The sequence below is a fragment of the Erythrolamprus reginae genome, chromosome 1 (assembly GCF_031021105.1).
Source record: "Erythrolamprus reginae isolate rEryReg1 chromosome 1, rEryReg1.hap1, whole genome shotgun sequence".
NCBI classification, from domain to species: domain Eukaryota; kingdom Metazoa; phylum Chordata; class Lepidosauria; order Squamata; family Dipsadidae; genus Erythrolamprus; species Erythrolamprus reginae.
In genome coordinates this window covers 296,796,068-296,808,333 of record NC_091950.1, presented here as the reverse complement: position 1 = coordinate 296,808,333, position 12,266 = coordinate 296,796,068, and the positions used below count along the sequence as shown (strand labels likewise).

The 12,266-nt window shown below is 39.9% G+C and overlaps 1 protein-coding gene across 1 annotated transcript in view; it reads left to right on the top strand.

Annotated features, from left to right (window-relative positions):
* The first annotated feature begins 3,449 nt into the window (after positions 1-3,449).
* Positions 3,450-12,266, top strand: part of ATG5 (autophagy related 5) — a 52,692-nt gene continuing 43,875 nt past the window's right edge. The window contains exons 1-3 of the mRNA XM_070733299.1: positions 3,450-3,595; positions 6,964-7,125; positions 11,289-11,416. Of these exons, the coding sequence (XP_070589400.1) occupies positions 7,018-7,125; positions 11,289-11,416 (236 nt within the window). The 5' untranslated portion in view covers positions 3,450-3,595; positions 6,964-7,017. The remainder of the gene's footprint in view (positions 3,596-6,963; positions 7,126-11,288; positions 11,417-12,266) is intronic.

The following is a 12,266-nucleotide window of genomic DNA, read 5'->3' as shown; positions in this document are numbered from 1 at the left end:
ACTGTGGGTGTGGCTTATTTTGCGGGTGTGGCTTGATGGCCATGTGACTGCGTAAAAGTGGCTTGCCGGCCATGTGACCAGTTGGGAGTGGCTTGACAATCATGTGATGGGGTGGCTTAAAGGTCAAGTGACTGGGTAGGAGTGGCTTACTGACCAAGATAAGTTTTCAAATAGGTGCTTGGATTCTTTTTCAATTGATTAAGGCCACAAAAAGGACAAATGATAAGCACCATTATTTGTTGAGGAGCACAGTAACATTTTAAGGTTTTGTACTGAACTCTCAAGGTTCATTTTGATAACAGGCAAGTAGCTCATTTTTCTTTACTTGCTATAAAAGTTCAGTTCTATATAATGATTAAAATGATTAAAGCGTTTATAGGATTTACTCAAATGAAAAAGAATTATTGAAGTAATGGCTAAAGAAAGATCCTTTAATAAACTTTTTGTTGCTCAGTTGCTAAGTCGGGGTGTCAAACACAGGTCTGCAGGCCGGATCCAGCCCCCAGGTGCTTAGATCTGGCCTGTGAGATTGCCATGGAAACAGTGAAGGACCAGCCAGCAATGCCTCTGCCAGTGAAAATGGATTCCCAATCCATTTTCAGCTGCGACAGCCTCCTACAACTCTTTGCCAGCAAAATTGAGCTTGGGAGGGATAGAATATTTCTTGCCCCTATAGGCCTTACCAGCCACCTGCGGACACATAGTGTACAATCCACTACCCATTAGATGTCAAGATCCTCTTCAAACATGATGCACAAACATCACTCAGGTTACCACAGGCACCTTTGACACAAGTAACATCAAGATGGCCATGCCCACCCTGGTCCAACCAAGGTCAAACACAAATCTGATGTAGTCCTCAATAAAATTGAGTTTGACACCCCAGTGCTAAATCATGCCTGTTCATGGCCTCAGACCAATGATGGCAAACCTTTTTTCCCTCGGGTACCGAAAGCATGTGTGCACATGCTATCGCACCTGCCCACATCCATAATTCAGTGCCTGCAGAGGGTGAAAATTGCTCCCCCTGCCCTTCTGGAGGGCCATTTTCCAACTTCTGGTGGGCCTGGTAGGCCTATTTTTCACCCTCCCCAGGCTCCAGAGGCTTCCCTCAAGTCTGGGGAGGGCAAAAACGCCTTCCCCCATCCCTCCAGAGGCCCTCCAGAGCCTCTGTGTGAGCTTAAAATCAGGTGGCTGGTGCACACATTTATGCTGGAGCTGAGCTAGGGCAACAGCTTGTATGCCAGCAGATAGGGCTCCACGTGCCACCTGTGGAATCCTTGCTATAGATTAGCCATCACTGTCATAGACCATAGTACCGACATCCCTCCTCCTCCTCCTCCACTGTCTTACAGACTTTGCCCAAACACATTTTTCCATTGCATCAATAACACTAACCATTCTCTCTGCTCCCCTTTTCCTTTTGCCTTCAACCTTTCCCAATATTAGGTTCTTTTCCAATGAATCGGCTCTTTTCATTTGGGGGTCAAAGTATTTGAGGAGGAAACGTTAAGGAGAAGGATTTTTCTCCTAACTACAATCACATTGAATAAAAAGTGAAGATTGTGAACACCATGTTTTTGTACTTGCACCCTGACACGAAATACAAGTTAAGAAATAGAATTTGCATTGTGATAAAACAGATGTATGCACTTATTTCCTGGAATGTGCAAAGAATGTGAAAAATTAATTGCCAGACCATACATATATTTAAGGGATTTTCATAGATGAATTTATGTTTCACTTCTCAGAAGGAATTCTTCCTGATTTATCATCTGAAGGTTTATCCTCTGCAATCATGTATCATACTTTATATTACATACTTTTTCCTTTTTAGTTGTTCAACTTGTCTGCTATTGTACAAGATTCTGCCTTATTTATTACACTGGAAACCAGTTTGTCTAGTTTTTAGTTATGTTGAGTTTCACCCAAGCTTGTCATTCTCACAGAACCCCACCTTGAATGTCTAATTATATCTATGTTCAAAGCAATGCAAATATATTTCCTTTGGAATTGCACATAGGTAAAACTATCTGGTTGTTTCAAAACTCATTGAAGCTGCAATTTGCCCAATAATCTTTTTATAGCTACAGTTCATTAAATGTGTTTTACTTACTTTTCTCTAACCTGTGGCTATTATGATTTCAATAATACCAATATACTGTACATATACACAAATATATATACAGCAGGCTAAACCACAGTTTATTTAATCATGGTTTGATGGCTGAAATAAATTTGCAAGATTCTGTCACTATACAGTGATTTACAAATCATCAATTCTGGAATCACACAACATACTAAGTTGATAGGAATTACTTCCATTTAAGTCTTAACTCCTTTTTCCCCTGGCCCTTCCATTTTAGAAAGTTTGTGTGTCTTATATTTAGCTGTCATTACATTTTAAATAGGGTAAACCTCCTGGAGACAATAAATCATTTCAATGACTGCATGTAGAAAAGCCTCATCACCTTCCTAATAAATTGCTTTATTGTTTGCTTTGATCATATAGCAAACATTTTTAAAGTTACCCTTTAGCTAAATTAGCACACTTTATTTTTCCTGGTTCTACCCCACCCCAAAACCCCCAACCCGGCTACATTACCATTTTCCCCCCAACTTTGGCAGTTTTAGGACGTGCAGACTTCAAGTTCCATCATCCCCCTCAATAAAGAGGAATTCTGGGAGTTGAAGTCCACACACCTTAAAGCAGGGGTCCCCAAACTTGGCAACTTGAAGACTTGTGGACTTTAACTCCCAGAATTCTCCAGCCAGCTATGCTATGCTATGCTATGCTGGCTGGAGAATTCTGGGAGTTGAAGTCCACAAGTTTTCAAGTTGCCAAGTTTGAAGACCTCTGCCTTAAAGCTTGCCAAGGCCGAGAAACACTGCTCTATTGTATTCTTAAGATTTTTATTAATAGTTTCCTCATTGCTTATTTCACTCTTATGACAATCAAGTGTTGTACCTCGTGATTCTTGACGAAAGTATTATTTTCTTTTATGTACACTGAGACCATATGCACCAAAGACAAATTCTTTGTCCAATCGCAATTGGCCAATAAAGAATTCTATTCTATTTTGTTCTATTCTCTACACTGCCTGCAAATTTGCTGAACTTCAACTTCCAGCAGCCCCGGCTCCCATGGCTGATTACAAGAAAAGGTTGGAGGATGCTTAGTTTCATCTGTCTTCGGCGCCGTAGAATCATTTGCCAGCCCGCCTTTAAAACGAATCTGGGGAAATCTACTGCCCCCTGGAGGGCAGCATCCCTAAAGCAGGAACTCAAGCTCGTGAGGACGTTCTCCTCACCCCACCCCCGTAGTCTCTATGATTAACCCAGCACTTCCGGGTTGCAACAGAAACCAAAACAATCGCACGGCCCGGGTTCTGATCTGGAAGAGTCGACCCGGATCACGTGTTCTCCTTGCCCCCCCCCCAAGTCTCGGCGTCTTTAAAAAGGAAGGCCTCCTTGGTAGGCGGGGCGAGTGGAGTTTGCGCGTTGGGGAAGAGTTGCGAGTGAGATAGTGGCAGGCGGAAGGGAAGGCGGAGAGGTGGGGTGGGGGGCGCGGCTGGAGACGGAAACCAACTGTCAGGTAACGGTTTGTGTTGCCTCTCCCCTCTCCTGGTTTCGGGGCGTCCGAACGGCAGTTGCGTCGTGTGTGTGTGTGTGTGTGTGGCGCGAGGAGAAACCTTCGCTCTTCTCCCACCCGCCCCCTCCTCTCCCCTCTCCGCCGCGAGACGGAGCCTTTTCCTCGCGCCCCTTTCCCTGCGGCGCTGCAGGTTGCGGTTTAATCGTACAAGGAGACGCATTGCATACACACGTTCGTTTGCTCCAGCATTAGAGCCCTTTACCCGCCCGCCCCTAATTAATTTGGAAAACCCCGGGATGGGTTTCCAAAAAGGGAACGGCTCTGTTGCTTCAAGAGATTGCATGGCTTTTCCCCCCATGGTGTTCATGGGACATCTGGTGGATTAATCGGGGCTCACTTGAAATCCCATAAACTGCAACTAGCGAGTTCCGGGGTTATGAGATCCAAACTGTTTGGGAATGCCAGGCCTCTTCTCCCACCCAAAAAACCCACATCCCGGCCCCAAGTAAGCTTGATTGTCTGCCATAATATAAATTTCTCCATGGCCATCTTCCAGGTTATTTGGATAAATGCCCAGCATGCTCTACAATTTCCTGTGGGCAGTAAATTCCAAGAGTGCAGGTAGTCCTCGACTTACGACCAAACTTCCTGCAGTGTTTCTCAAATATGGGACAGGCCCTGGTGTGTGGGTGTGGGTGTGCAGAGTATGGGGTGGGTGGGGTGCATGACCTCGAGAATGTACTTTTTTTGCTGCAGGGAGTAGAGATTTTTTTGTACCGAACAGTAGCACACAGCACAGAGTAGGAGATATGAAGTGCATATAACAAACCTTAACAGACGCCATGGAATAATATTTAACAGGGATGAAAAGAAAGGACAGAGAGATGGAACTAATGAGACAAACGTAAGTCTCCCGAAAGCTAAGATGAGGAAATATGACAAAGTGTATGTAGCGCTTGGCTTCATTGTGACTACAGTGGGAGACAAGGAAAGACCAGTATGTTTACTGTGTGTAAAAATGTTGGCAGCGAACAGCATGAAGCCAAATAAATTAAGACATCACTTAAACACATTACATCCCAATCACGCTGATCAGTCGCTTGAGTTTTTTCAGTGAATATTGCAAATAATCGTCTCGGGGGAGAGTTGGGGGGATGCGAAATATTTACTTCAGGGGGCGTAAGAAAATAATTGAGAAACACTGAGTTAAGGGAAACATTATGAGTTTTGTTTTATGACTTTTACTTGCCATAGTTGTTAAGTCATTCCTTGCAGTTGATAGTAGTAACCCAGTTGTTAATTGAATAATAACAATATAGTGTCTGTGTCCTGAACACATCCCTGTATTGCAGTGAGACTTGGACCCTTTACACACAGCAAGAGAGAAAGTTGAATACCTTCCATATGCACTGTCTCTGAAATATCCTTGGAATCACCTGGCATGACAAAGTTCCAAATAGCAGAATCTTGGGATAATAATAATAATTAATAATAATTGAAACAGTGACATCTTTGCTGGCTTGGGCATTTATTTATTTATTTATTCAATTTTTATGCCGCCCAGGGCAGTGATAGCAAACCTATGGCATGGGTGCCACAGGTAGCAGGTAGCATATCTGCTAGCATATGAGCTATTGTCCTAGCTCAGCTCCAATATGCACGTGTGTGCCGCCCAGCTGATTTTTGGCTGGCACAGAGGCTTTGGGAGGGTGTTTTTTGCTTCCAGAGAGCCTCCAGGGAGGATGTTTTTACCTACCCTGGTTCCAAGGAAAACTTTGGAGCCTGGGGGGGATGAAACACGAGCCTACTGGGCCCACCAGAAGTTGGGAAACAGGCTGTTTCTGGCTTCCAGAGGGCATCTGGGCGGTGGGGAAAGGTTTTTTTCACCCGCCTCAGGCATTGAATTATGGGTGTGGGCACTCACACATGTGCAATAGTGCACACCCATGCTCTTTTGGCACCCAAAGAAAAAAAGGTTTGCCATCGTTGCCCTAGGAACTCTTGTGTTGTGAGAATGGATGATGGGCAGATTCCAAATGATCTCCTGTATGGTGAAATAGTGCTGTTCTAGGAATTCTTTCCAGAGCATGATGCCATAGTCTTTCAAGACTGAAGTTTGCCAATGATGTTAAATGAATCTGGCTTCCCCGTTGACTTTGCTTATCAAAAGGTTGCAAAAAGTGATAACATGACCTTGGAATACTCTGGTTCATCCTTATGACCTCTGATGGTCATAAGGATGAACCAGTTGCCAAGCATCTAAATGTTGATCACGTGTCATGGGGACGCTGCAAAGGTGGTAACTCTGAAAAATGATCATAAGTCACTTTTTTCAGTGCCATTGTAACTTTGAATGGTCACTAAATGAATTGTATGTTGTTACATGAAATGTTGTAAGTCGAGGACTACTTGTACAAGTCCACAGCCAGAGAGTGTTTGAGTTGGGGGAAATTCGGATGTTACAGGTGAAATTGCTTAAGTTAGGGCTTGTTTAATGTCTGCTAATCAGTTTGTGAATCCTGCTACTGAGATACTGTGAACACACTGGCATACATTAAAAATGAAATTCTGATACCTACCCTTAAAAGAATGTGTATGTGTGTGTGTGAATGAGATGGCAAATCTTTTGGGCTTGGCATGTCAAAAATCCAGAAAATGCCTAAACTGACTCTGCTGCATGTCACCCCTCACCCCTACCCCTTAAACAACTTCAACCCTAGTGCCACTATTGCCACTCAAAAAGGCAATAATCAGTTTACGTTGACTTGGCCTTCTATCCTAAGATTGGTAAAATTAGGAATTTTGGGGGGAGAATTTTGTAAATAAAGCCCTCATATTAGGCAGTTACATTTGCATTAAAGTTAAAGCATGCTGTCATTTTTATTTATTTATTTGATGGCGTACTGAGAAGTTAGGCTAGATTGGATAAGCTGCTCATTATTTAAAGCAAATACATGTATATCTCTCTAGCTTTACGAAGAATTTTCAGATCTGTTTTGATTTTCATAATTTTCCTGTACAGTTGTTCCTGTCTTCCCTTCGAGTTGCATCCCTCCTAAAATTGATTTTTGTCTTCAAAGCTACCTTTGCTGAAACAGAAAAGTAAAATCTCATCATTACAGTATTTAGGCTACAATTGCTTTCTTGTACAAGTTACACATTTATTATTTTTAACTAAAGAAATTCAGAGCATATTCATAAAGAATATCATCATACATTAGGAAGCTATGCAGTGTGAAGATAGTAATAATTTTTTTCAACTAACCATAATTTGAAGATTCAAGAAGAAAAGAAAATCCTATATTAAAGGGGTTATATGATTCAGATAATCATGTGGGTTTAAAAGCTGAGTCTTTGTTTTTTGTTTCTAGTGGGTTATCTAAGGAATAATTTAGCCTAGATGAGTTTCTGCACTTCCTGGAAGAATGGCAGATGACAAAGATGTACTCAGAGATGTGTGGTTTGGAAGAATACCAACATGTTTTATGTTGTATCAAGATGAGAGTACTGAAAGAGAAGCGGAACCGTACTATGTAAGTTTTTAACTCCATGAAAGACCTGTAGTTGAAGAATATTGTGGCTGTGTCTACACATCATACAAAGTCACATTGTGGGTTAGTTTTAGTTTAGTGTGATATATCAACCCAGATAATTATTCAGTAATTTATGGTTCGGTAAACTATAACTTAGGGTGTATAAATCCAGTAATTGTGTTGCATATTTGACTTTAACAAATGATTAATGGTTTTGGATAAATCTTTTATAAACATTGGATTTCTATTTCAGATCAACATTATTAACCATTAAAAGTTTGATTACAGGACTGATTCTCCTATTCTGGCACACTGTCCCATGTTTCTAATATACCCGTATATACTCGAGTATAAGCCGACCCGAGTATAAGCCGAGGCACCAATTTTTGCCACAAAAACTGGGAAAACGTATTGACCCGAGTATAAGCCGAGATTAGAAAATGCAGTGGCTACTGGTAACTTATAAAAATGGAAAACAATAAAATTACATTAATTGAGACATGTTTTAGAATATTTATTTTAAAGAAAACCAGTAAACTAGCTCTGTAAATTTAAAAGAAGGTAAACAAATTAACAATATTAACAATAAATTAAAAAGTAAAAAAAGTAGCTCGATCAGCAACAAAGCTAAAACCTAAGAGTTAAAATCCTTTAAAACTGAATTCCTTCTCATCATTAATTGGATTTACATTATTGTTCTGTTTTTATATATGCTGTGAGCCACCCTGAGTCCTTGGAGAGGGATGGCATACAAATCCAATTAAATAAACAAACAAACAAACAAACAAATAAATAAGTGTATCCAAAGAAGAGCTTCAGCATTAGCTGCTGTGAGGTTATCAGCATAGAAAACCAAATAGATAGATAGATAGATAGATAGATAGATAGATAGATAGATAGACAGACAGACAGACAGACAGACAGACAGACAGACAGACAGACAGACAGACAGACAGACAGAAAAATAGATAGATAGATAGATAGATAGATAGATAGATAGATAGAAATAGATACAGATAGATAGATAGATAGAAAGAAAGAAAAATAGATAGATAGAAAAATAGATAGATAGAAAGATAGAAAAATAGATAGATAGATAGATAGATAGAAATAGATACAGATAGATAGATAGATAGACAGACAGACAGATATAGATAGAAAGATAGATATACAGACAGATAGAAAAATAGATAGATAGATAGATAGATAGATAGATAGATAGATAGATAGAAAAATAGATAGATAGAAAAATAGATAGATAGAAAGATAGACAGATAGAAAAAGAATTCCTGTCTAGCTCTGCCTCATAACACATTATTAGATCCTATCCAAGCAAGGACAGCAACTACCACAAAATACCATTTTTTAAACAGTTTAAATCCTTTCAAAGGAGGGGGAGGAGAATCTGACAGCAGGGGGCCTTTTTAATCCAACTAAGGGCAATGCAGAGAGAGCAAGGAATAGTTACTGTAAACCTGTTGACAAATACACACAGGGAGTAAAAAAAAAGCCTCTGGGTTTCAGCAAGAGGTAGCTGGCTTTTTTCACGGTGGGGGGGAGAGGGGGCATGCACGCACACACACACACACACACACACGACCTCACCGGCTTCCCATTGCTTTTCCCCCCTCTCGGTTGGAGCAAATGGCTGCCTCCTTTGCTTGAGCCAGGGAGAGGAACTACGGTGTGCGAGAGGGGACAAAAGCTGGTGCCTCCTCGCTCTGGCTCAAGCAATGGCGCCCTCGTGTGGTGACTTTGTCAATAACCCGAGTATAAGCCGAGGTTGTGTTTTTTCAGCCCATTTTTGGGCTGAAAAACTCGGCTTATACTCGAGTATATACGGTATGTTCAATTTTTTAAATATATGTTTAAACATATGGCCAGTTGTTCCATCTGTGTGAAGTTCTATGAAGGAGATTTCATTAAATGGGAAAGGATAAATATCTACATGAAACCGCTGGGTGAGATCATCCAAGGGCATGGGGTGAGGTATCATCAATATGCAGATGATACCCAGCTTTACATCTCCACCCCTTGTCCAGTCAGCGAAGCAGTAGAAGTGATGTGCCAGTGCCTGGAGGCTGTTGGGGTCTGGATGGGTGTCAACAGACTCAAGCTCAACCCTGATAAGACAGAGTGAGTGTGGGTCTTGCCTCCCAAGGACAATTCCATCTGTCCATCCATTACCCTGGGGGGGGGGGGAATCACTAATCCCCTCAGAGAGGGTCCGCAACTTGGGTGTCCTCCTCAAACCACAGCTCACATTAGAGAAACATCTTTCAGCTGTGGCGAGGGGGGCGTTTGCCCAGGTTCGCCTGGTGCACCAGTTGCGGCCCTATTTGGACCGGGAGTCACTGCTCACAGTCACTCATGCCCTCATCACCTCGAGGCTCGACTACTATAATGCTCTCTACATGGGGCTACCTTTGAAAAATGTTCGTAAAATTCAGATCGTGCAGAATGCAGCTGCGAGAGCTATCATGGGCTTTCCTAAATACGCCCATGTCATACCAACACTCCGCAGTCTGCATTGGTTGCCGATCAGTTTGCGGTCACAATTCAAAGTGTTGGTTATGACCTATAATGCCCTTCATGGCACCGGACCAGAATATCTCCGGGACCGCCTTCTGCCACACGAATCCCAGCGACCAGTTAGGTCCTACAGAGTTGGCCTTCTCCAGGTCCCGTCAACTAAACAATGTCGTTTGGCGGGACCCAGGGGAAGAGCCTTCTCTGTGGTGGCCCCGACCCTTTGGGACCAACTCCCCCCGGATATCAGAGTTGACCCCACCCTCCTAGCCTTTTGTAAGCTCCTTAAAACCCACCTCTGTTGTCAGGCATGGGGGAATTGATACTTTCCCTCCCCCTAGACTTATAAAATTTATCCATGGTATGCTAGTATGTATGATTGGTTTTTAAATTGGGGTTTTAAATTAACTTAAACCTAAATATTAGATTTGTTTACATTGTACTATTATTGCTGTGAGCCGCCCCGAGTCTGCGGAGAGGGGCGGCATACAAATCTGATAAATAAATAAATAAATAAATAGATAAATAAATAAATAAAAATTAAAAAAAAAAGTAAGGCAACAAGAAAGGAGTATCTTTTGTAATTTACATTTCACAAAAATCTGTGTTATACAAGACCTCCTTAGATTGATTGAGGTTTCTGCCTTCCTAAGAACTGTTCACTTACTATTTTACCTGGTAAAGAGTTCTGAGAAACGAAACCATATGCACACCATTTTGTAAATTTGATTTGGCATGATAAAGTTACAGTACTCGCTCTTTTTGTCTTTTTATTCTGTTTTCTTAGTCTTTTCTTTTTTTGAGATAGCATAATGATAATGTGGGATGATTTATTTTCTATATTACTTACAAGCATTCATTAATGAAATGCAAATTAATAAATGTTTACTCATGTTTTACAGTTCATGATTATTGTAAGTAACATTTTCCTGTATGTTCAAATTCCATTTATAATGGAAATATGTTTCCTATGAAGTTTTTATTCTGTCTATGAAGGTTTGCCTGAATCTGTAACTAGCATGCAAGTAATAGTGGATTTTTATGCCCACAATTTTCAACCTAATTGCTTGAATGTCAATCCCCTAAAACTCAATAACGCTCACTTCTGTGGTTTCGGAGTATTATTGTGCAGTATGTTTTTAAAATCACATACTATATACTGAAATTAATGTTTAATTGGCTGGAATCAGAAGAAATGTTAATGTGTTTTGTAAAGTAATAAAGGTGTTTCTTTTTCCTGCCCCATAAACTCTAACATGCTTATTTATAATTCCTCAGACTTGTATTTTGAACTGAAACAACAATAATGCCTTACTGCTCCAAAAGTGCTTTTTCAAAAGGCAAGTGGACTTTCTGGCTTTTCTTTGAAGATGTTTTGCTTCTTATTCAAGAAGCTTCTTCACCTCTGAAAAAGCACCTTTTGAGACAACCATGACCTGGATGACTGAAAATCTCCATGGACAGTACTGCAACATCTTTATAATGGTTTAATATAATGGTTTAATATAATTTTAGCAACATCTTATAATGTTGGAATAGGAAATATTATTGAAATTTTGAAATAAATCCATACATTCTATTTGAAATCAGTTCACAAAATGTCCAAAATCCATTTTTAAAACTTTGTTTTTCAGCTGCTTTTACCTAGGATAAGCTACCTGACACTTGTAACTGACAAAGTGAAAAAACATTTTCAAAAGGTTATGAGACGAGAGGACATTGGAGAAATATGGTTTGAAAATGAAGGTAGCCCTTTGAAATGGTGAGTTAAATTTTTGAATGCATATTTTCTACAAGTCAACAATCTTAAATAGAGTGAAAAGTCCCCACCAAAGCTTTATAAAGTTATATTTGCTGGCATTTAATATTTTCACAATCCGATAAAATATTGTATCAAACTTTTCTTAAACAAACAAAAAACCTTGTTAAGCACAGTCGCTACACCAAAGAAATGTTCTTTTCATAAGGCATATTCTTAAAAGATTACATTTATCTGGACATGAGCTTATTCTTTCTGTTAAATAATATTATAGTTTAGGGATTTAAAAATTCAACATTTGTCTATTATGTAAGAGTAAAGTTAGTCTTTTGCAGAGATAGTTCTCCCATTACTTAATTCAGGAGTGATTGGTGAGATTACGTGCATCTTTTTTTCTTTCATTTTGACACATGGAATCTCCTTGAAGAAGCTGTTGTACTGATGATGATTTCTGATTAAATGAATGCTTGCTTATTTCAAATTTTGGTTATCCTATCTCAGATATGAATCCTGGTTGGTAAACCACTGGCACAGACTAAAGAAGAAAATGTCTATCAGTATTTCTTCTGCTACTGCATACCCATATTTTCTAGGATAAAAATAGCTGTAACCATATTGATAACTATGTAGTTGTGATGAAGGAATTTTTTTTGTTAATCTCAATTAGAATTTAAAAAAGACCTTAGAATTGTTTAGCTTTAAGCATATTTAGATATGGTACTTAATTATTAATACACAAGCCAAGTAATTCGCATTTTAGCAAGGAAGGGATAAGGCAGTACAAAAATCATGTTCCTATAGTCTCTTCCTGACATAAAACATTTGCATGCATCTTAATTATTGTATTATACAT